General features: G+C 44.3%; 1 protein-coding gene across 2 annotated transcripts in view; it reads left to right on the top strand.

The window, feature by feature from the left end:
• The window catches only part of CCDC40 (coiled-coil domain 40 molecular ruler complex subunit), a 599189-nt gene that overhangs the window by 469037 nt on the left and 104102 nt on the right, over positions 1-26050 (top strand). For both annotated transcript variants that reach the window (XM_069655198.1, XM_069655197.1), the window contains one exon: positions 24424-24544. In XM_069655198.1, coding sequence (XP_069511299.1) covers positions 24424-24544 — 121 coding nt within the window. The remainder of the gene's footprint in view (positions 1-24423; positions 24545-26050) is intronic.

Genomic DNA, 26050 nt, shown 5'->3' with positions numbered 1-26050 from the left:
CCCATGGACTAGCTACGCGCTAACTTACTGAATGCCTCTCACTGTACGCTCCCTCCCAAACTATCCGCCTTTTAGTCCCCCAACCCTCCCCTGTGCCTCTTCCTGCTTTCACTCATTTACCCTACTTGCCCTGCCCAATGGGATGCTCTCCCTTGAGCCATTAATGCCATCTCTTTAGGGGAACTCTTCGGAACTAGGCTCAAACTCTACCTGCTAGCAATGAAAAAGGATTTGCATATCCCCACACCCTCTCATTCAAACTAATGTCCCAACCCACCTGTCCTGCATTCTGCCCCCAGGACTAGTCTGTGGAATTTTTCAAATATGTAAATACTGGCCTCAGGTGATCAATGTTAAAAATGTTGTAATATCCTCCAGTCCCTGTCACTGTTTTATGTTCCTATTCTTACCCCTTTACTATCTGGTATAGGTAATCCAATCCAACAGGTGTGGTGAGTTGCAATAACCCAGCATCTGACTCTGTAAGGGTGCGAGCCGCTAGGGACTACGTTGGGCCAGTCACTACCCGATGCGCCTCCCAGAGTGAGGAAGGAGCAGGGATCTTACAAGCTCAACAACCATCCCACGCAGAGAACAATACCCACTCATTGGGTACAGACCGCTCCTTCAAACCCCAGAGAAGTAATGACAGGGACATCTACCCAAGGTCCAGGTCAAGGTTTCTAGGCAACAATGCCTAGTATGACTTTATTACCCACTGAGGAGCCTCATATAATACCAGCTCCTCATGTTAAACCCGCCGTGAACATCACAGGAGTGGTTCACAAGAAAACCAATCTAGTGTCAAACAAAACAAGGGTGATGCTCCTGTGAAAGCAACCAAGAAGTTCACACACTTACCCTCGAAGGAGTTTGGAAGACGGTAGATCTTGATGTCGGGAGAGATGACAGCAGAAGCCATGGATCGGCTTTCCACTCACACAGAATGCAGGAGATGCCAATACCGGAGCAGGAGAGATTGCAAGATGGCAGCAATGCTACAGATGGTGTTTTTAAAAGTGGCGATAATAGGGGAGGGAAATCTCACAATTAACCACTGCAAAGCATACCTAAATCAGGGATTAAAATGTATGTTAGTAACAGCACATATAAAAAATCTGAAACCCGTAGACTGAACCACATTGGCCCTAGCCAATCCAAAAGGGCTAGCCCAAGTGCAGACTCACCAGAAGGACAATCAAAAGGGGTCAACAGAGAATAAGCCTGGCGGTAACAGATGGATTCTACAACTGTCACTGGATACACGTGGACCATCCTACCTGGGAGTAGAAAGTGTTGCCTTGATAAAACTGCATCAGCTACTTCCTAGAGGGCTAACCCAGATCTCTACATAACAGCGGACCAACTGCTTGGACAGTGCTTTAAGTGGGATACCAAATTTAGGGGGCCTAGCATGTGTGGGCATGGCCTAAGGGCAGCAGGCGTCAGGTTCTCTGATCAAAATTGATATAATAGTGATGTATGCTGTATGCTCTTTTCACTGCTAACCTAAAAAGGGGGGCTCAGCAGCATTATGCTTAGTGTCAAGCATCTGCTCAGGGTCTCTCTATCGCTTACATTTTTCAAAATGACTTACAGTACCACTGGGTGACAGTGCTTCCCAGCAGGAGCGTTTGTGGCCTCCTGCACACAGGATGAAAACAACAGTATTTCTTTTTTTTTTCTTTTTTTTTCTCCAGTTTTAAAAATAATTTAATGATACAGGCCAACATCCATTCTCCTTGGGCGCAGGAGCCTCACCCCTGCGATGCTAACCTAGCGTGTGCTTGTCAAACAGGTACTCTCCCAGGCCCATCTGTGACACGCCCACGTGCTTCAGGTTGGTCACATGGTCTGCCAGCTTCTTGATGGTCTTCACCTGTTCCTGTAGATATAGCGTCTCCAGAAAATCGTACAGATGGGGGGTCACTCTTCTCTGTTGCCAACTTGTGCAAGTCAAGTAGCACCTGGTTAAGCGTCTTCTCCAGGTGGAGAGCTGCTTGCATAGCCTCCAATGCATTGCCCCAATCCTCACGCTCCGGCTTCCAGATATCCTGCAGGGCCAGACGGCCCCCGCTCTTCTTTTGATATCTCAGCAGCTTCTGGGCATGATCGTGCTCCTCTTGGCTCCGCTCCTGGAAGAAGTTGCACATGTGGCCCAGACCTACATCATCCCGATCAAAATGGCAAGACTATGGCGGACAGGTAGCTGACAGGGGCCTTAGGAGTGGGCCTTGTCAACAACAGTATTTCTTCAAATTGCCTCCTAGAATTAGGCAAAACCTTACTTAGAGTCCCCCTTCCCCAGACCTCACCACTGCTCCTCAGAGTACCATTGCCCACCCACATTCAACCCTTGTTCCTGCATTCCCTCTGCATTTGCTTTGTGTTCTTGTCGGCAGATTCAGGTTTGATAGCATAGCGGCAGGGTGCTCTTAGTGCAGGGCAGGCACAGAGTTGGTGCTCGCATTTTTAGTTTGGGCTATTAGGTGTCGTGCGCAACACCTATTAACCAAAACTATTGCATTGGAGTACAGATAGGGAGGAATGGCATATGAGGAGGGACACCGAGGAATGACATATGAGAGGCACACACAATCTCTGTGTTTTGGTTATGTGCCCATCCATTGCCTACCCATGGCCTGTTAATTTCTATGGCTATTCCCACCCATTCCTGCCACCCATTCCTGCCTCTTCTTGCCCAAAACACCTCCTCATGGGAACATTTTGAGCTCGATATAATCAAGCCTTACCATCAGGCTTTGCATTCAAAGTGCCTGCCAGTGTTTGTTCAAAGCAGTCTTCTGAGAGTTAATGACTTAATTGGAGTTGTAAACATGCTACTGGTATAATAACAATGTCTTACCAGGCCTTCCTTCAGCCACTCGATTTATAAACCCTCTGCATGTCCTTCACTGAAGTTCTGTTAAAAACAAGCATTGGCAAAGCCACTGTAGTCCTGTTTCAAACAAGCATTGGCAACGTCAACATTTTTGGCTTGTGCATAAGGTGTAAGCTTTTGCTAGGCACTGCTATTAGATGACCAGGCACTCGCACCATTTTGCACCTGCTACCAACAATGGATAGTTAATAACACTACGGTTGTGCCAGGTAAGTGCCTTTACCATACCTACACAAATGCCCAAACTGTTGGCATTGCCAATGCTTGTTTAAGTGCTGTACTCGTCTGTGGGATTTAAAGTTCATTTTGTAAGAGTGCTTCGGGTTGATCCAAATTCCTTCCCAGTGGCAGCTTCTGATTTAAAATGTACTCTTTCATTTTCTCAGCCATGAGTACTCACCAAGAACAGTTGCAAAGCAAAATGCAGCACCTGGGGTGTTGTGTTCTTAAAGGTTGAAATTTGCCATTGTTGTCCGTTTTCAGAAAAGAACAGATTATCTGGTTGATGTTTGTCTGAAACTCGTTCTCCTGAAACTAGTGAAAGAAATGTGAATGGTTACTTGGAATTTATTTAGAATACGCTCTGAAGAATACAGCGAGAGACACGCCAAACCCTCTTTTCCATTTGTTATCTTATCATGGCGCTGACCCCCTGCTAGCAGTGATCCTCTCCCTCTTGACCCCTCTTCACCCAACCAGTGAAAAGGTAAGTTGAGCCATTTTTTTAGTTCATTCTCCTCCATGCGTGCTCAAGCACACAAGAGAGTTTGTCGGCTCAGGTGCAAGTTCTTTGCTTGGAGAAAGGTGGACCTAGTGGGTGGTCCTAGGCTAAGAGGGGGGGAGCCTGAAGGAAGGAGCTTCTTAACTAATAATACTGTCTGCCTTAAAAGGACTAGAAATGACTAGGGGGGAAATAGCTACTGAATTTAATGCTGTGAAACCCAAGGTCGGGGGAGCGGCTTATTGAAGTTAATTGAAACCCAATCTCTGTGAAAGACATATTGAGTTTAATGCTGTGAAGCACATTATCTGGTAAATCCCTTATGTGAAAGCTGATGAAACTAAGCCTGTGAGAAAGAGCCTGATACAAGTAACCACAGCATATTACCCCTGGGAGAGTGTGAGAAACCTGAAGGTGTCTCGCCCGCTAGTCCCCAGTGATCTGTCATCCAGGAGGCCAGGACACGGCGATCGCTATTGGCTTCAGTTCATGGGGGTGGACCAGTGCGGGAGGATCACCTGGATGGAGTGTCTTCCGGGACTTGAAGTGGGAAACCAATGGGTGAGACGTGGTACCCCCTCATCCTTCCAAAACCTTTTCTCCACCTAGAAATTAAATCTCCCCCTTTTCCGATATGAACATTTTCTCACAAACAACACAAGGGTCAGGCAGAGTCGGGCAATTACTGATAATTACACACACCTGACTTTCATCACATGCAAGAGACTTTTCACAAAAGAGACTTAGACACAGAAGTCCCTGATGTTGGTGAAAGAAACTGTGACCTTGTGCCAGAGAAGCTCATACCATGCCTTCCTTACAGAGAGGTCTTCATAGAAACTGGTGAATGTAGGAAGACTAAGGCAAGTCTGGAATGTGAGTACAACTTGGGAGATCCTTTCCGGAGGGAAGTTGTTATTCTTGGTTAGCTTAGTGTGTGCCATTTCCAATGGACAGATTCCTCATCTTGTGAAATATCCCCTATTGCATATTCAAGTCCAGAAACCTTTTGTAGCTGTGCGGCTCTATCACAGCCTCCTCTTCTCGTCGGCAGCATTTCGTGCCGTGATTACGTAACAGATGGGAATGTTCGGAACCGTCAGCGCAATTTTCCCTCAGTTCATTTTTTCAGTGGCAACACTAAGGGGCTTTCGAGGTCACTGGACAATTCTTTTAAAATTTCAAAATTTCACCACCAAATTCAACCTTTATGGCCTGTAAAACCTGTTACTGTTCCATGTCAGTGATGGATTTGCACTCCTGATGTCTTTTCTACCTCGTAACAACCGTGACACAGAGGAGTGAAGATTCTTTTGGACAATAACACCCAAATCTGTCAGAGAATGGGCCACTAGACTTTTTATATCCTTTTTATGTCCAGTACCATCGACATCTCCGAAGATGACACCTCCAATGCTAAGTAAAGAAAAGCTTTCAGCCGCTATCCCTAAGGCATCAGCACTGTCGACGCTGGCTGTGCACTTAATGCCGATAACATTGAAGCAAGTGCCCTCAGATTTGCAGGCACTTGCTTGCGGTACAGCCAGGTTCATATGAGTCAAAGTCAGATGGTTCTTTTTACAAGCCTAAGTAGAGCAGAGCAATATAAAAGATATATAGATATTTTTGAGGTGGAAGAACAAGAGGAAACACTTCCATGTCTTCAATTTTTCTCAGACAGAGACACGAGTTGTGACGTGACCACAACAGAGTTGTGGTGTACCAGAGGTCATGTGAACAATGCCAATACCACCCCGCTAGTATTAACGTGGAACCTACTGGCAGACGGAGTACTGAGGAGCCTTCTTATGCAGCAACTTGAAGAAATAGCAGAAGAAGAATCAAGAGAGGCCATCCTGACAAACTGGAGAGAATTCTCTCCTGAATAATACACCTGGTGATATTATCCCTAACAACTGCAGGTAACAGGGAAAATGCGAGACCTGGCAGGGGGACGGAGAAACATTATTGGAATGCTCAGACACGTCCCAGTCAAGATGAAGCATTGACATTTAAAGAAGTGAATGAGAATCATTATTGGATTACTCTTACTCGTCCCTGTCAAGATAAAATGTTCACATTCAAAGAAGTGAATTAGTCCTTATTGGGATACTCATACTCGTCCCAGTCAAGAAGAAAACCTTGGCTCCCTATAAAGTAAGAGAGGGATCAAGCCTCCAGACTGGAATATTCAAAATGGTGTTAGACCAGACAAAGAAGATCTAATTAAAGAAGTGAGACATAATAGAAAATAAAATCCTGAAGATAAGGTTAAAACAGAAAATAAGAGTAAAGTCCAAAGAGAAACCAAAGACTGAACTATATAACAAAGACCAGAGAGTCTAAGAGGAGAGCCCTAAGTATTTGTTAACGCTACCTTGAGAAAAGAGAAGGATAACTATAACTAAAACAATTCAAGAGAAGAACAAAAAAGAAACAGAATAGTCGCAATGGAAGAAAACCCAGAAATTAAATTACCTTGTAATAGAACTATACGAGTTGATCAAAACAGTAACTACTTTAAGATAGTTTGCTGAACTGAACCTTGTCAGAAAAAAGCCTTCAGGAGATGGGAGTCATTCTCCTGTCTTTAGTTATTATAATAGTGGTCAGAAAAGGTGGTCAGAATAGGGTCAGAACAGGTTAGTTCGGGAGGTGGACAGATTCTGTTTAGACTCTCAATGATGAATGACAAGCACTGTAGCTAGTTTATTAGGTCGGAAAACCCCATAGTATAGGGAAAGATAGACATTTGTTCTTTTGTTTAATAAAACTTTCAGTGAGATAGATAATCAGTTTGTGTTCCTCTTCTGAACTGCACAATTTGCAGAACAAATTACTTGACATGCCATTTGATGGTTCTGATTTGTTTGGGACAAAGGCAGATGAGAGCCTTCATATGTATATGGAGTCCAGTTACGCTACAAGGCTGTTGGGTCTTTTCTTGTCAACTCCCACTACTGATCTTTGGACACAGGGGAGGTTTAGGCCCTATTCCATTCACTGCAAAGGTTGGTGGACCAACAGCTTCAGCAGAAAAGTGGTTTCTTTAGACTCTTCAGGAGCAGAATATTCTCCCAACAAAAAGGAGAACAAAAAGCTTCTGCTAAAGTCCCATCAGGACTGCAAACAGCAAATCTACATTACATTGTTCTCCTCTTTGCACCAGAATTCTCCTGTAGGTGGCAGGATGGTTCAGTTCTTCAGAAATGCATGGTAGATGGTTTCTATAGTCAGTAGACTAAGGATATTGCTTGCCTTTCTTGTAATAAATCCTCCCAATGCCCCACTTATTTTATCTTTGGCTCCTCCGGAAAATGCTTCTCTTGGAAAAACTGACACATCCAGTGCTGCCGGGAGTGGTGAAGGTAGTTGCAGAAGATGAAGTCAGGAAAGGGTGGTATTTCCATGACCTCCTGATTACAAAAAAGGATTGAGGTGCCAGACCTAACTTAAACCAGAGACTCCTCACCAAACTCCTCTGAAAGATGGTTACCTCAGCCATCCTACTGGCCTTGGATAATCAGAACTGGCTTGTATCTTTGGATCCGTAGTATGTGTACTTCCACGTTCCTATCCATCTTAAACATCGGAAGTGTCTGCAATTGTCATGTCGTTGGTGGTAGCCCATCTTCACAGAAAGAAAGTACATGTCACTCCCTACCTCAATGACTGACTCCTATGGGCCAGAATGGAAGGGTGTGCCTTGCGCGACTTAGGGATACTGTGCAATCTTCTTCACAACTTGGGTTTCTCCATCAAACTAAAGAAGTGCTTTCTAAACAACCCCTCCAAATGTGTATAGACAGCGTGGATACGGAATGAGGCAAAGCCTTCCCTCCATCAGAGTGAGTGATGAGCATTCAGACCACAGTAGTGCTCTTCCAACCGAAAAGGGGACTTCCAGCAGGTGCTTTCCTGAGGATGTTAGGACTCACAGCCTCCTGCAACTTCATAGTGATGCAGGACTTTGTCTACATTGGTCTCCGAGAAGCCAATGTTCAGTGGGGCATGACAGACATTATCCTGATCCCCCACACATTTCCTCAGACCTCCGCTGGGGGGCATACATGACAAAGCTCCTTAATGCTGCCCCGTCTCAACAGCCAAGGCCGTCCTTCATTATAGTCATGTGTGCATCCTTGAGTGGATGGAGAGCTCATTTGAAGTATATTTCAGTGAGACGTCCTTTCCATCAACTTACTGTAACTCCATGCAGCTTGACCACATTGCAAATCCTTTTAGCATTAATCCGAGGTACGCCTGTACAGGTCCTCACAGACAACACCGCCACCATACACTACATCAGGGTTGGCGAGTATCCTCGACTAGAAATGTGTTTGAGTGTTTCATTTTCTTTAGTCAAAATCAATTTGGTCGATTATTTTAATTCTCAAGTATTGGCTGTATGGTAGATTCTGAACTAGTTTAGGTGGATGAAAACTGTTAGCTTGAAGCAAATGATTCCTGTCTGTAAGTTTTGTGTAAACCGAAGTACGAATTGGGCCTTATAAACTGTGATTTGAATATCTAGATAGTGCATACTACTCACTATTCTCCATAGTAAATGTAATATGTGTATGAAATTAATTCAGGTATCCAAAGAAGGCTTCTAAGTCTTTATGTCCCCCTTGCCATATCAAAAAAAATCATCCATGTAACGTCTGTTTAATGTGAGGTAACCATCTCGTTTGGCCCAAGATATGTTGTCTCTGAAACACATACATGAAAATATTTGTATAGACAGGTGCTATACAGGCAAGCATGGAGGTTCCTGAAATGTGTAAATAATATTGTTCACCAAATCAAAAGAAATTCTTATTCAGAATGAATTTAACTATGCTCAGAACAAAGTATGGAATGGCATCAGTAATATTACGATTTAATAAACACCATTGTATAGCCTCTAATCCTTCAGCAAGCAGACTTGAGGTGACTAACTACATATATAGTTACATGAATGTCAGAATCCGCAAAGGATGTTTGTACCAATAATTGTAAAGAATGTGTGGAACCCTTAAAATAAGTGTATGTTCATTGGATGAATGGTTGCAATATTTCATCACAATAACCCAATGGTTCTAGTAACCTGTTGAGTGCTGCTATGGTGGGATGTCCTGGTGGTGATGTTATTGATTTTGGGCCGTATATAGAATACTGGCATAACTGGGTATTTGTTTGACAAAAATGACCTGTTTTCTCAAAAATCCACCCCACATGTTCTGCGTGTTCCAATGTGTCTTTACGTAATGACATTACCTCTGCTGTGGGGCCATGTGATAAAGGCATATAGGTTGTGTCATCTTACAACTGTCTTAAGCATTCTGTATTATAATCCTCTGTGGTCATAATGAAAATTCCTCCTCCTTTATCAGCTTGTTTGATTGTGATTGTAGGACCATCTGCTAGGCGTTTTAACTCTGCCACCTCTTTGCGAGAAAAGTGATCTTTGGATTTTTTGGTAACATTCAAACAAGCTAATTTGGAAAATGTCATGTTCTCAAACATATCCAACACTGAATTATGCACTGGAGGGTAAAAAGGGCTTTTTAATTATAATTCTCTATATTCCTGTGTACCTGATGACTCATTGGTAGGTTGCTCAGGTGTTGCAAAAAAATACCCTAAGTCTGAGTTTTGTCGTACATCTTGTGTTAATCTATCTGTACAGATAACACACTGTGATGCTGGAAATGCCTTGGAGGGACAGGGCCTCTGCGTCCATGTCCCACAACCCTCTTAGACTGTGTGTTCTCATTATTTTGTGCACAGGAGTCCAGTTTGGATCCCTGGCAGTGCAGCTCCTCATTTTTGTTCTTGGCGGACAAAGTCCCATGGCCTATCCTTATTGCACCCATGGGTAGAAGGTACACACTTATACCCCTAGTGTGTATTTTTGGGCACATGTAGGTTTCCCACATAGAAGGGTATGAGCTGATGGGAGCAACATGCTGACTTGAGAGTGGCTCTTGTAAGGAAGGCATGGTATCAAACAGTAAAACAGACACAAGTGATAATAGTTCAAGGGTGTTTATTGAACTTCAATTGGGTTTGGAAAATGCCTAGCTAAACCTAAATCTAAAGATGGGAGCAAGCTACGACCATCAAATAATAATAACGCAGTCCTAGTGGTGTCTTGTCAAAATAAAAGGGCCTATACTAATAAACCTATTGCCAATCCTTACTTCTAAATACAAATAGTGTGTTAAACAATGTGGTGCAAAAGAAAAGTGTTCAAGAAATGATATGTCGGGATATTCAAGTCGTTGGCTTCTCTTACCCACGTTTTCAGCACGGGACAAGGCGGCACACTCGAGTTTAGCACAGTCTCTGGCTCCTCTAGCATGAGGGTGCAGTTCAGAACTTCAACCACATGGCCGTCTGTGCCAAAGTCTCATTGCCATTCAAAGTCTCTTTTTCATATGACCTGATGCAATATGACAAAAATCAAAGTTCCTTTCTTCTTAGGATTTCACATGTACAAATTCCCTGGTGATTTTTGTTTCACCTCGGGTCCCCCTCCGCTGGCCTCAGATCCACTTTAATACAAAGCTTTCAATTGATCTCCCTCTGCCGGGCTTGTACCACCTTTATCACCTTTGCCACACCTTTTCTTTACTGTATCAACATTGAAGACTCACCGGCTGTGATGATTTCACTGACGCTGCGGCTGCTTTGTTCTTGGAGCCAAGGACCGTATCACGGTTGCTGAGAATTCTCCCTGCCTTGATTATTGATGAGGAAGGGCCCCGGGTATCTCCGAGAGACATTGCAGGATTCTTCAGCCTGTTTTCCTGGTCTTACGCTTTCCAATCTCAAGGGCTCATGAAAGCAATGGTTCCTTGTCGAAAAGGTCAAGGGAACTTCCCTCCTTGCGATCCCCTTCTGTTTCGCTGTTTTTCTCCTCTTGTTAAACTGCCATCTTGGAACTGCTGTTTCCTTGTGTGCTTTGCCTCGCTCAGAGCGTTCTCTCGTGCTCCGCCTTTTATGCTTGTGGGGAAGCTTAATGGAAGTCAGGTGTGTGTGATGGTCAGTAATTACCTGACCATTGTATTGGGACACGTCAGGTATACAGCTCGGTGTAAGTGCATTTTCTCCCACAGAAGGCTCTCCGTGAGAAAGTGTTCTTGTTGTAAAGGGGTCGGGTTTGGAGTTCTTAAATATCCTACTGGGTAGGATGGGGTAAAGATGTTCTAAGGAAGGGGATACCACATCTCACAGTCTGGTGTCCCACTCCCACTCCCTGAAGACCCCTCACCCAGGTGATCCTCCCGCACTGGTCAACCCCCAGGAGCTGGATCCAAAAGCAATGGCCATGTCCTGGCCATCTGGATGACAGATCCTTGGATCTACTGGGTGAGACACCTTCTGGTTTCTTACACTCTGTATTCTCTTTTTGGGATACCCAGGCCCTGCAATAGAAATCAATGGATTCCTGGAAAAAGCCCTGACTTTGTCCCCTTGCCCTGAATGGCTGTTGGGTGGAAGGACCATATATGGAACTGGGACTGCCTCCTACTAGAATAGCTAGAGCCTTCCCAGGGATTGCTGTTGTAGGTACACCCCAGGGGTTGCACCTGCCTGAATGGAGAGAGGAGTGAAATCACATCCTGTGTTGTGGGTGTCTGGTTTTGGGCATGCGTCACTAGGCCTGCGGTCCTGCCTGAACCCGCCCTGACTGAAAGTGAATGCAGTGAATGCTTTGAAAGGCTGGGGAGTTGCCTCCAATCCACATTTTGGGTGACTGGCCTGAATGCCTGTGAGCCTGATTGTGTGGTGCCTGCATGAATGCACTCGTGTGTGATTGGCTGACTGAGCCTAGCTCACCTAAGTGAATAGGGCACATGTGTGTATAAATAGGGACCGCTCACCTACCTCCTTGCCAGAAGCTGAAAGTTGGAATCGAAGCAGAAGCGGAAGTATCACAAATCTTAAATCCTGAAATCCAGCTGGAGGAAGAAGTTCTGCTGCTGCAATTCTTTAAGAAATCCAAAAGCTGTTTAAGATATCTAAAAGCTGTTTTGCTGATTTAAGGACTGAGATCAGTATATATAGCAGCGTGGCGCCCTGTTACCTCACTTCCTTTATTCTGTGCACTCTGTTCGCTAATCGAAACGCGCTGGTCGAGCTTACTTATTTTTTCATATTCCATTCCTACTCTGTCCAAGGCCTCAGGCTACAAGCCATGTGCGGACTGCGGCCTGCAGATGTCAGTCTCGGATCTGCACCAAATTTGTTTGTATTGCTTGGGTGAGGAACATGACACCCAAGATTGCGAGTCATGCCAGTCCATACACCTGAAGGCACTCTGGGAGAGGGCAGCAAAGTTCTTCACATTTGTCCACAAGGCAAATGGTGAGGGTCTGCGCAGTCGAGTGTGCACAGTGCGGAATGATGCTTCAAAGAGCAAACGGCTCTGCACAAGGAAAAGACAAACAAGAAGAAGAAGCATCGGAACAGGTCGTGGTCTCCGAGTTCAGTCTTCACACCAACATTCATGTTCCTCTTCGAAGAAGATGAGCCACCGCTACAGGGAGTCCCCTGAGTGTCCGGTGTAGGTTCCTTTCCCTACCTAATCCTTCAGATTAGAGGATTGAGTATACCTCTGCCTGAAGATGTTTCTGCATCACCGGTAACACACCACTATCTTCATCTATGGCACAGCAGGGTCCTGCTGCATCTATTACGACCATCAGGGTACCCTCTAGGGATCTCACCCACATGCCTTGGAGCTCAGGACTTACCAGATAAAGACAGAGGTTTCTTGGTGCCGATACGTCCAGCTTTTGGGAACGGCGGCCCTCTGCAGGCTCCAGATGAGGCTTCTTGAATAGATGCTAGACTCACGACGGCTGCAGGTCACTTGCATTTGGACAGACACGATTGTGCTCACCCAAGAGTTCCAGCAAGCTGTACGATGGTGGGGAGTATGCCCACATCTCAGGCAAGCAGCTCCCTTTCAAACCCCACCGTACCAGGCCCCGGTCACCATGGATGCCTCCCTGGAAGGGTTGGGGTCATACACCAGAGGCCTCTGGCTCCCGCAGGAAAAAGACCTCCACATCCATTTCCTGGCGCTGCAGGCTGTCTTCTGGGCCCTCAAATTATTCCAACCCCAGCTACGGAGGAGGGTGGTGTGGATCTTCACGGACAACACCACCACCATGTTCTACAGCTGGAAGCAGGGCGGGACGGGCTCCTTCGCGATCTCCCTGGATGCCAAGACCCTGTGGCACTGGACCATTCTTCAGGACATGTTCTTTGTTTCTTTTCACCTGGCGGACCAAGAACCCCATCACGGACTCGCTCAGCAGGGAGCTGCAGTCTTGCCATGAGAGGGTACTAGTCAGGCTCAAGTATCCCTTCACTTACGCAAGTGGGGTCAGCCGTAGATCGACCTCTTCACAACGGCTGCCAACTACAAGTGCCAGAGGTTCGCCAGCATGTTTCCTCAGCCGAGGAGCCTGGGGACTGCCTTCTTGTTCCTGTGGGGGAGAACGTCAGATTATGTAGAGGGGCACAACAATTATAATGGCTGTTAACTTCTTGTTTGTTTCCTGTTTAGTAACGCAACACCTAGTGTCACAAACTAGATAATTCAATTATTCAAGATACACTTCAGGTGCATAGGGGTATTATCTCCTGTCCTTAGGAGACCTTAATCAATACTATCACGCTCTCCCTGTTGTCGCCAACAGGTAACCCCTGTGCACTCTTAGAGGCCTAAACCCTCATACATGACTATTTTTTATGTCAAAATTGTTCAATATCACAACAAAGTGTGGATTACATAACCAGAGAGTACTCCTACAATAGAAGACCGATCTCTTTAGTTTCAAAGTTAAGAACAATCCAATTTTATTTTAAAATGTACGGATCATGATCCAACATTTTCCAATGATACAACAGATGTTAGATAGAGTCATTCAATTTAGAACTTCCTGAATTGGCACTGCAGGCCAAAGTATATATTTCAACATAAATTGAATCCCAAAGGGGGGGTATGTCAAGTCCAAGTATACAATTATACAATTAAATGAACCTATGAAACTACCCTCCCGTTTACACAATCTTAACTATGACATTAAGCTCCTATTTATCCTGCCACCTGATTGCTGCATTATCCTGCATTTGGCCCTCCCTGCGTATGTTGTACTTTTCCTATATCTGCCTTGCCATTTAAACACTGCACTAGCTCCTATTTCCCTTGCTACGTGTGCTCTGCATTAGCCATTTGCCTGTTGCATTTAGAATATACCTGCTTTGCCTTTATGCCTTTTTGAGTGCCTTTTTGAGTGCTGCATTAACCTATTTTGACCTCACTACTTGAATGATGTATTCCGCATATACTTGCCTTGCACTTTGAGTGCAGTAACAGTCCATATTTACCTGTTATCTGATTGTTGCATTTAACATATACATGCCTCGTTAATTGTGTGCTGTATTAGCCCTTATCGGCCACTATCTGAATGTTGCATCTGGCCTATACTCACCACGCCAACTGAGTGCTACACTAAGCTTATGCTTGATGCTGCATCAGCCCTACTTTGTGATCATTTAACTGCCTTGCCCAGCTCATGACCATGAGTAGAACCATTAGAACCTTGATAATCCATACTGCACTAGGCCTCCTTGCCATTATGGCCACTGCCTCCATTGCCTCATGCCCACCAAAGGACAGAAACATGAGATTGAGATCAAGACTGCCCCGCCTCTATGACCCTATAATAAACCTCTCCACTAGAAGCCTCACACGTAAGGCTGCCCAACCTATAGGATCATCCATTAAACGCACACAGCACCACACCCATAACTACCGGACTTCTGCTCCCCTAGCCACCACACCCATAAACCCCCAAAGATCTACCCAACCTACAAATAAACAACTTCCTACTACTAAACTTACAACTAAACAACCCCATACTACCAAACCTACAAGCACCCTACCATTATCGGGGTTGCTTATCAATGCCAGATCTATGGTGGCGCATGCTGCTGACATCGTGGACACCTTAACCAATGAGAACTTGGACCTGCTGGCCATAACCGAGACTTGGCTCCACGAGGCTGCAGGCCCTACCATTATGTTAGCTGTACCAGATGGGTACCAATTACTGAGAGCTGACCGACCCAACGCCAGAGGTGGCGGTCTCGCTATCATCCACAAATCTAACCTTCCTATCAGACTTACTCCCACCCCATTGTTCCATTCCTGTGAGACTCTTACAGCTAAACTTCACCTCTCCAGTAACCGTACCCTTACCATCCATGTGATCTATAGACCACCTGGACCCCTAGGATCCTTTGAGGATGACCTAAACTGTATCCTGACCATTAATACCAAGGATCATGCACAAATCCTGCTGCTGGGAGATTTTAACCTCGGTTTCAGCGATAGTAATGATAAACATGCCACATCCGTAGCCTCACTATTGAAGGATTATGGGCTGACAAAAAAAGTTACCACCCCTACACACACCAAAGGCAGGACCTTAGACTGGGTTGCCGACCTGAATTGCAATATTACCATCACTAATATAACACCTCAATCATGGATGGACCACCATTTAATTACCTTCTCTGCCTCGCTAGACCTCATCCGCCCTAAAAAGATAGTAATGGCACCACCTCTCCCTACTAGGAGCAAAAAAGACATTACTGCGGAAAAGTTACTACCACATCTCCTCCCTACTCTCAACAATCTTACCAACAATACAGACCCCACTCTACTAGTGGATGCCTTCAATAGCGCCATGAGAAAGTGTCATGCACCTTGGCCGCCTGTCCTCATGGAGGCTATGGAGGGCTTGGAGGTTTTCCGGCCATTAGGGTGTGCCGTTCTTTCTCTTCTTTACTTCCGGGTTTGTGGGTCTAGTTGTTTTTTCTTACCTGTCATCTCTCCGGCCCTTTTTAACCACTCCCCTTCCTGCGACGCGTCGCGTTGCAACCCTTTCACTTCCGCTTTTGGGTTTACACGCTGTTTGTTTTCTCTTCCTGCTCGCTCCCTCTCCCGTTCCTCTGCGATTTCCTCTGTTCCCTTTTCCCTGCGGTTTCCTCCGCTATTAGCCTTTCTTCCCCTTTTCTGGTTTTTTACCCGGCTTCCCCTTTCCTTCGCCGAGTTGGGTCCGTCCCATTTTTTGGCGCTCATTCTTTCTTTTTCCCTTCCTTGCCGGGTCTTCGGCATACTTACCCTCGCGGAACCAGTCTTCCTGGGTTCTGCTGCATTTCCATCTGAATATTACTGTTCCACTTCCCATACTTACTGAAAGGACCGCCTGTGTGCCTTGGAGACCTTCAAAGAGCTTGGACCAGCCAGCTCTTCTAATACCTTGGAAAGACCATCAACCGCTGAGTCACCACTCCGCTTGTCCTGCCAATCAATCTTCTTGAGAGATTTTTTCCGCCTTCCTGGCTTTTTCCTCTCCAAGGGCTGTTCCGGAGAGGGCCCCTTGCTGCCCTTTCAATAAGGGTAGCATTGTGGCTTTGCTCCGGAGAAGACCCTTTCTCTTCAAAAAGAAACAAGAGGACGACAAAGAAAGGACTTTCGACAGGAAAGCACGTCTGAAGAAACAGGTGAGGAGGGAGTATTGTCCGACATAGAGGCGGAAGAACTAGAACGCAAGCCAACTGACAGAAAGGTACTAGACACTAGCGCACCTGTCAAAATCCGCAAAGGCAGACAGACATCTCACCTTAATAATTGGTTCACCCCACATCTGAAAGAACTAAGTATTCAAAAAAGAAAGCTACAACCAATGCCTTATTCTATCCAGATTGGATTACTGCAATGCTCTATACGCTGGATCCTATAAGTACATTATTGATAAAATGCAAAGACTCCAAAATAATGCCCTTAGAGCAGCTCTAAACATCCCGAACAGAGAGCACATCTCTGCATTCAGAAGAGATGCTCATTGGCTTAAGATTAAGGACAGGATCTTCCTTAAAACACTTTATCTCACTTCTAAATGCCTCAATAACATAGCGCCACCCTACCTAGTAGAAAGAGTTGCCAAGAGAACTTCTGACCGACCCACGAGACAGCTTGGATGACGTCGGATATAGGCAAGAGACGTCCATGTGTTAAAACAGGCTTATTCTGTTGCTCAAGGATGAGAGGGGGAACGCAACCACGCCCAACTACTCTCTTGACTGGTTTATGAGAGATGTGAGTAAAAGGAATTTTTGGGTGGCAATTAATGTGCAAAGATAATAAAAACTCAGGTGCACTGAAAAAACTCCAAATGTACATTTATCATTGGGATGTAAAAGAGATTTTTTACGGATTACGGAGGCAATGTGTGACCAATCTCGCATGTCCTTCTAGGTGTACTCAAGGGCCCTAAATGGACCCCTAGTGCAATTTCTACATGTAATCAACTCAGACGTTATATCCTCCATTATGCAAACATGTTTATAAGAAAATTTAGGAGTCATATTACAAAATAAGAGTCCACTGCCCTGCATAGGGTTCACATTCTGAATCATATTCATTTAAGGGTGAAAACTCAATTTCCGCCAACAATATTTGAGAAAACGATAATACATAGCTGGCAGTAAGCACTGAATGAATAATCCAACTGCTGGTAACCCGTTTACCTGTCCTGTGATACAGGTTCACATTCTTGTCAATAGCTATGTATACACAGAATAGTGTTCAAAGGATTAAAAAAAATTCAAAAAAATATGTGTGGATTTGTGGTGTCAAATGAATGGACCTAGGTAGTAATCTTCATTGAGCCTAAGTCCTTTCAATATACTTAGGAATAGTTATCCCCATGGAGTTTTTTACACTCCTATTATTAACCCAGTCCTAATTTTCTCTGTGGCCTTACCTAACAGATAGAACCGGGAAGCAGGAGCCCAGTCAGCCCCTGGACGCACATATCGGACTAAAAACTTGAAAATGCTCACCCTGAGGACTTTTCCATCTCTATATCTACCCTGTGGAGTTTGAAAAACACAAGGTTAGAAGCTTTTTTTTTTAAAAAATCTTTTTCAGCCTAACTAGCTGGCCCCTATGACCACTTGAAGTTAGGCAATTTTTTCCACAACAGTCAGGAATATCTATGCATCTATTGTTTGCGAATTATAAGTCAAAACATCAGTTGGATTTGCCTTCTTGAAACCAGTACTGAAATTTTCCATCACTTGAAAATCTAAATGGTTATGATAAACGAATAATGATAAATTAGAAATACCATGATGATGTAAAGGCAGTTATATGGTACAAATTTATAGTCAGAATTGTTTTACAATTATTATGTTAAATTACTAACATAAGCTCAAATTATAATTTCTGTTTAGAAATCACTTATTGCCCCTGATGAAGAGTGTGAAGCACTCGAAACGCGTTGGGCCTCTCCTGACTTCGACATCATGAATAAAAAGAAGATGGTTTCTTGTGACCTAAAATTTTCTGTCTGAGAAATTATTCTTTCAAGATTATTCTATTACTTGATATATTTAATTTGATTGAACCTTATGTCTGAATACCTCTAATGTTTGGTCTGGTTTTCCAGACAAAAGATAGTGTGCAGGGGACGTAAGTTCCCGTCTAGGGAACTTCTTTGTTCTTCCTATATATCAAGCAACCTAGGTGTCAAGGTTGCATCCTTCTCCTCTGCACCTCAAAACACATCTCCAGATACAATTAGTTTTCGGTACATTGCAATCACGCTTAATTTATTTTTACATAGGGTGTGCTTATGGTGTCAATAGTTATTTTCCTTTTAAAACTGACGTCCAAAATGTACAGTCAATCCACAGGGCGCTGTATTCCGTCATGTACTCGTTTATTATTTTAGAGCTGAATTCGTGAATTTTCTCCACTCACTCCTGGTGATCTAAGGGGAAATATACAGACCAAATCTGTGTCACAAATGGCTGTTGGCAAATAGCCTAAAGTCCCTGATGATCCCCGCAGTTGTATTTATGTAGCTGTTATTATCAAGTCAGTACTTCGAGGAATGCGTGCTGAAAAGCATGCATGCAATTCTTTTAATTAGCGTATTCCTCTATATGAGTGTTCCACAATGTGTTTGCAGTGGAACCATACAGTAACTTGTCCACGTTATCGTTCCTCACGCTGAGACTGCGATCCCGCTTAGCAGTTACTAAGTGTATAGATCAAAGACCATTCTTTCAACTGGCGTGTGCCTCTATACAAGTGCTCCACAATGTGTTTGCAGTGGAACCATACAGTAGCTTGTCCCTGCTATCGTTCCTCACGCGGACACTATGTCTTGTAAGTGCGTGCCCGGCATCTAGTTTACTAGACCAATAAAACATCTTCCCAAATGGTTTTGGTACTTACACTTCTCTCTGGTACCGCTGTTAAATACACCCACGTGAGGACTGGCTGCCTCAAAACCACTCAATCCCCCACTGCTAAATAAGTGTTGTGCGTTGACGTGGAAACCTTGTGCACGTGCAACAGAGTGCCGAATTGTCTTTGATCTATTCTCTTAGTCAGACCCTCCAGGATTTTGCACAAACCTTTATTTATGGTGGCATTTTTGCAGTACATTTATTATTGACTGTATTGGCTGGAGGGTGCAAGATTGGTACATTTCAGGAAAGAGGCGTTGTGCAAAGCTACAAGAGAGCCAGGGTGTTAATATATGTATCTTTTTTTTTTTTTTTTTTATTTGAACTTTACTCAGTTACAACTAAGTTTTGTCAAAACTTCAACGTCTTCAGGCTCTTGTTCACAGAGAAACTGCAGAAACCTCCCCAAAACTGGCCAAGCCACTTAAGCTTGCTTAAATTCCTGATTCTTCATTTCTTTATCCTGGTTCTGAGTCCTGCAAAGTGCAGCCGTCGGGCTGATTACGGTTAATCTGATCAAAAGCAAGTTCGATAAGTTTGGCCAAAGCTGTGGTTCATCTTGTGTTCTCGCCAGAAATTAATCTGTTCCACAGATTGTTCGTTTGGAATATCCATAGGCTTTCCGCCAGCGAGGGAAGCTAGATGTTTCTGTTTTCGTTCATTTTTACGTACTCTATCACAAGGTGCTTCAATGTTTCGATGGAAGATTCCTTTTTGCAAAGGCGGCATCGCTTGTCGGTCGAAGCTCCTCTGATTGTTATGATCTCTCTGGTTGGCAGTAGGTTGAGTCTTGCTCTCATAATACAGATTCTCAGGTTCTTGTCTGGGAACTTGGCACAGTAATTCAGTGGTTTTTTCGCCTTATTGAATGTTGGAGGCAGGTGGTTTAGAAGTTTATTCCCCACCGCTTTCTCTGTTGTCAGAATCCAGTCCGTTTCTTCCGTTTTTCTTTTAATTCGATCTGGATTTTCTTTCAGCCCTTTTTCAGTACATTCAATTTTTGCCAGATCATCCTTTCTAGCTTTTACCCATTTTTTCAGAGCCTCACATTTGCCTGTTTCCATTTCATCCTTTATGATGTTAAAGATGGGTAGCGTGTCCGACATGATTATTGTTCTATACAGATGCATCGCACTTTGATCTACCATGGACGCTAATGACACAAGCCCCAGCTCTCTCCTGATAGCTGGCATTGCAGTTGATTTAGGAAGGGCCAACACTGTTTTCCAAACATAGCCTTCTAATTTGCTCCAGGTGTTACGTGGGAAGTATAGCGAGGCCTCCATTCCATAAGCCAAAGCAGGAACCACTTTGGTTTTGTAAAAGGTTATTGCCGGTATCAGTGAGAATTTTTCGAACTTGCGATCAACTGCTCTTATTTGGGCGGTCAAGCATTTCGCTTTTTCCCATCGTTGGTTTTGGAGAATCTTTTCTGTTCTGGAACTGTCCATTTGAATCCCTAGATATTTGAAATTTTTTACTATTTCGATTCGGGTGTTGTCGAGGAACAAATTTGGTTTTTTCGTTGATTTACTGGGAACTTTCTCCATCACCAGAATTATTGTCTTTGTTTTGTTTAGCACCAGGTGGTTTTCAGCAATGTAGTCCTCAAAGTTACGTAATTTTGTTTGTAGGCCCACTTTCGTCTGATCGATCAAAATGATGTCATCCGCATACAATAGGCGTGGGATCTCCGTTTTCCCGATTTTCGATGGGAAAGCTCGGATTTTGCTTTCTCAGAGTTGGTAGTCACCTAGAAATGCTATAAACAGTGCCGGCGCCAGGGGACAACCCTGCTGAACCCCTCGATTTACGATGATCTTCTCCGCTAGGGCGCCCGGATGGTTTAATTTAACTCTAATTTTTGTATGCGAATGGAGGGTTTTTATGGATCTTTTGTATCAAATAGGAAGAGTCCTAGATGTCTCTGGTTTGGCAGAACAGTGTTTGTTTTGGCTATGTTTTTTTGGTTTAATGTGCATGCCTATTTAATATTATTAACGTTATTAATCATTCCCCAATCCCGCAAACACTCACACACCTCTCTCACCCAACACACCTCACACGTCTCACCAATTCCCCATCACAACTTGTATTTATGAACCTCAGTCATACTCACACTGCCAAGTCAAAAGTTGTGCTCTCTAGTCCCTGCCAAACTCCAACACACCGTACACACAGTACGCTCCCCAATATCTCCTGCAGTATATAAAGTCCTTCATTCTTGTGTGCTACCTGCGCATCTTTCATCCTTTCTCCCATTCTATCACACTCTTTCCTCATCCTTTCTCCCAATCTGCAGTTAACTGCCCCTTTCTAGCCAACCCCTCTCTGCTTTTGGCCTTTTACTACACCTGAGCCCACGTTCCTAAGACTTTCTGTACCTCTGCTCTCTCTCCGATTTCTGGCCCACCGCCCCACTGCATCTGCTCTGCTCTCTTGCCCATCGCTTCCCCCTCTGACCCACTGCTCTCCTTCTGGTCTCCCTTTGCTTTCTTGCCTACCAAGCCACAGCTCACCCATCACTCACCCTCTCACTCCTTTCACATATTGTGCCATTTTTCAATTTTTGAAGAAAACTGTAGATTTTGGCCTAAAAAAATGGGGCATCTAAAAAAAGAGCAGAGGATGTGCTGTTTTTAGATAACCCATTTTTGGAAATGAGCAGGCCACCTTAATCTCAACAGTGACCTGCACATTTCCACAGGTCTGACCTGTAGCGCAAATGATGGGCTGGCCAGCCGCCTTAAATACGTTTGTGTTGGAAGTGCTCTCCCGGCGATGGTCTACAGGCTCCCCATACATTTCACTGTGCCTGGCCCTTAAGGGTCTTGCCACTGTAAAATGCAACTAAAAAAAAACACATTTCTATCCCATTTGGTGAACAGAAATGCAAGTGAGACAGCAGCTGTCACACTGTAAAATGATTTTTAAAAACGTTTTACGTTAGTCAGTAGGGTCAGTAAAGACTCTGCAAAGCAGTGGCATCCCTCGTGCACGTATAGGGTGGCCTACGATTTCTGCACATTTAAAAGTGCACCTTGCTTGTCAATTTGGGATGCGCTTTTAAATGCTCAGAAACGCCCCCTGATTTGCGCAAAGGTGTGAAAAAGGACATCTGAATGGGATGAGATGTGCTTGCGCATTTCATTTCTTGAGTCTCAAAAAAGGAGTTGAGAAACTGGCCCCTTGAGTATTTTTTTTGTTGCAAAAACGTTGTTGTGGGTGTTTCTGCAAAAACTGCAATTTATGTGTTTTTTTGCAAAAACTGCAGTTTTTCGCGGCATTTTGCGGGATCGCAAAATCGCTGTAAACTGAAGGGTCTGCTTAGTGAATTACATGCACAGAGGTGGGGCACCAAGTCATTATTGCAACTAATATGCCCCATTCCCATGCAACGTAACAACAGAGTAGTTCGGAAGAATAGCGTTATACTTGTAACCATGGACACTCGCAAGATGGCCGCAGCTCCATACGGCACTCTGTTGCACGTGCACAAGGTTGCCATGCCAACGCACAACACTTAGCAGTGGGGGACTGACCAGCTTTGAGGAAGCCAGTCCCCATGCGGGTCAGTTTAACGGCTTATCGCCGGTAAGCCCTCCATGTGGTCGCACAGGCTCGTCAAGGAGATCCCCAAAGGCCTCTTTAGGACTTTTACACCATTGAAGGCTCCTGCTCCAGCTTGGGAGCTCAATGTGGGTTTGACTAAGCTCATGGGATCCCCGATTGAACCCATGCATCAAGCTCCTCTGAGGTTTCTTTCATGGAAATTGCTTTCCTGGTGGCCATCACCTCAGCCAGACGAGTTGGGGAGATCAAGGCCCTCTCTTGCAAGCAGCTTTACTTGTCCTTCCATGCTACGAGGGAGGTGCTGCAGACCCACTCCACCTTTATGCCGAAAGCTCCTTCTGAATTCCATCTCAACGAGCCTTTGGTTCTGACAGTCTTCTTCCTGAACCCTTCAATGCCTGCTGAGAAGGCATTGCATTCACTGGACATTGCTCACACCTTGCAGTTTTATGTGGCATGCATGAAGGTTTTTCGGAAGACGTCTCACCTCTTTCCCAATTTTGGACCAGTGATTCATGAGAAGGCTCTGTTTAAGGCTTCCATATCCAGATGGCTCTCTGGCTGCATCATGCACTGTCATTGTCTGGGTTACCTCGCTGCTATTTCGATGTCCAAGAGGTCCCTAGAACAGGGCTCGTTTTTCACAGTCCCTACTATTATGCTGTTCTTGCAGGGTTTGTGTAACCAGTTTCCTCCCTAGCAGTTTGTGGTTCCTGCGTGGGATTTGAATTTAGTTTTAACGTTTCCTGTTGGCACTCTGTTTGAGCCCCTTCATTCCTCTTCTATTAGATTGCTATTCCATAAGGTGATTTTCCTGGTGGCCGTCAATTCCGCAAGGCGGGTGAGTGAGCTCCAAGCATTGACTGTTTTACCCACCTATTTGTTTTTTCCAAAGAGAAGGTGACTTGAGAGTGATACCCTCCTTTCTGCCAAAGGTGGTCTCGAATTTCCAACTCTCTTGGAAAATCAATGTTCCTGTGTTTTTCCTCTGCTTAACCCTTTCAAGGCAGAGAAACTATTCCAACAAGTGGACCCAGTTCGGACTCTTCAGTTCTACATCTCTCGTACTAGAGAGGCTGGAAAGGATGACAAGCTTTTTGTTGGCTTTGCTGGTCCTAGCAGGGCTGTGACCGAGCAAATCCTGTCCAAGTGGACCATTATCTGCATATCAGAATGCTACAATCTGGCTTGTAAGAATTTGCCTGAGGGTCTGTGTGCTCATTCTACAAGAGGAGTGACTGCTAATGTTCTTTTTGATGCATGTTCCCCTGGGATAGGGATATCATAGATGAGGAATGGGTGGGAGAAAGATCCATCAGAAAGAACATTACCAGGTGGTAAGCAATTTGTTCATCTTATCGTGCCAAATAATGCATGCAAGAGATTGTCTTTACAGACCTCAACACAAATATACACATAGTTCTGCTTGAATGCTGTTAAACCAGCAGCATGTACTCTAAAAGGATGTGAAAAGCCAGGATGGCGTTGTTAAGAATAGAGGTTTTCTCCACGGCAAAGGAAATAGACAGGGACACCCTGGTATGATACCGCAATTTGAAGCAGACATTACTGGGGTAACACAATGGTAGGAATCCAGGTACGCATTTGTTGGCTAACTTTTGCCCTCTTCATTCTGTTCCATATAATTTTCTGAAACAATAACGTATCATTCTAAGGGTGTGCCTATCAACACTATTTGGAATGTCAATTCACAGTGTTGCCAGTGTGATCATTACGTTTTCCACTTGGGATGCTCCCATCGGAGAACACATCATGCCAGAGACCAATGAAGCTTTGTTTACAAATAAAATCTTTATAACCTGTCTCATGCTTTTTCCTTCACTTCCTCTCTATTTTGCTTTCTGTTTCTCTCTCTACATTTGCTTCCACCTCCCAGACATCAGATCATGCTGTGGGAAAAGAAGATCCAGTTAGCCAAAGAAATGCGGTACGCTGTGGACTCAGAGGCTGGGCAGGGCGAGATTCGGGCCATGAGGGGAGAGGTACATCGCATGCAGGTAAGATGTCAGGCTCTCTTACACCGTATGCAATGGCACCACGTTCTCTGGCTCTCAGCATGAACGTTTCTAATGCAGTCTAGCCCACATGCCTCTACCTCCCATGTCAAATGTTCAGTTTGTCTTTGTTCTAGAAAAGACTAGACGTGTTGTCAGAATAATCTGACTAGGCCTCAAAGTCTATAGCTGTTTTTCATTCAATATTATTATGGTCCAATTCCTTCAGTACTACAATTAGTCTGTCCTTACTCCTTTTGATACACTCAACATATCCATGGTAACCTTTTAGGTGTTAGTGTTACAAGGCAAGAGGCCCTGATGGGAGTATGGTCACTCACTCATATGCAAGAAGATGCATTTGATCCTCATCTGATTTAGTTGGGATATCTGGCTTCACATGAGCCCCAAATGTCTTATGGGATCACCACACGTTTATCAGGAGGAGTGTTTGTATAAAGAATATTTATTGAAAGAATGAAAAGGGGCTATTATTCCAGAGTCAGTCAATTAGACGATGCAATGCCTGTCTTATTCTTCTAATTATTGGGATTCTGCCCAGCAAAAAGATTCCAGCAAATGCTGCTTTTAATGATTAGCTGTCATTCTTGAGCATTTAAAAAGAAACATCCCTCCTCTGGTTAGACTTAATATTGGTCAGTGTCAGCATACATACTCTCCAGAGGCATTGGGAAGTAGCTTTCAATGTGGCTCATGTAGAAGAAGTGGTGAAAGTCATGCTCTGTAAAGTGACGAGCTATTTGATTTTCATAAAGAAAAGGTAATTCTTCAAACACCTTTAATCACCTTCCTGAAACACTGGTTTTATTGCAATCAGTCACTTTTCCATTAAGTCACATTTCTTGGTAATGCATTCCATGTTGAACTCTTGGTTCCAATACAATACTATGCCTTTTTATTTGAATAAAACCAAAGCATGTAGAGACAAAATACAAACTTTGTTGTTGATGACCTTGTGTTATAGGAAAAGTTATTTTTAAGCAAAGCACCTCTGAGTGGGGAAATCCTTTCAATTTTTATTCTAGAGTATCATATCAAAAGGTCTGTTGGTAACTGCAGTTCTGTTGGTCAATATTTCTTCTCCAGCATGGGGTGTGGCATGGATGCACAGGCTCATGAATATTCCCAGTCGTCAGGCTGGGAATCCTCAGTAAAAGAAAAAACTGTTTACCTTTCGCTTGAAAACTGTATTTCTCTTCTAAAACAATCACTGTCGCCTGGGTCATACTGCCCCCATCCAATGACAGTCCTCTCCCTAAGCCCTGCCCCTGGTGGCCATCTTCAGATTTTTACTGCATGCTTCAGTGTTGGGAGTCCTCTTAGTGTTCTCCAAGCTTTTTTTGCTAACATTTTATAGTTCGACTACCGGCCACGGGGATCCGCTGTCTATGAAGATCATACTTCATCGAGGATCTTTCATCGGATCAGAGAGGGCCCAGGTTTAGGCCTACTTCTTGCCTTTTCACCATGACCGAAGAGAAGAGATGC

Source organism: Ambystoma mexicanum, chromosome 3q (genome assembly GCF_040938575.1).
Source record: "Ambystoma mexicanum isolate Mex_15411 chromosome 3q, UKY_AmexF1_1, whole genome shotgun sequence".
NCBI classification, from domain to species: domain Eukaryota; kingdom Metazoa; phylum Chordata; class Amphibia; order Caudata; family Ambystomatidae; genus Ambystoma; species Ambystoma mexicanum.
This window is presented reverse-complemented; position numbering and strand designations above follow the sequence as displayed.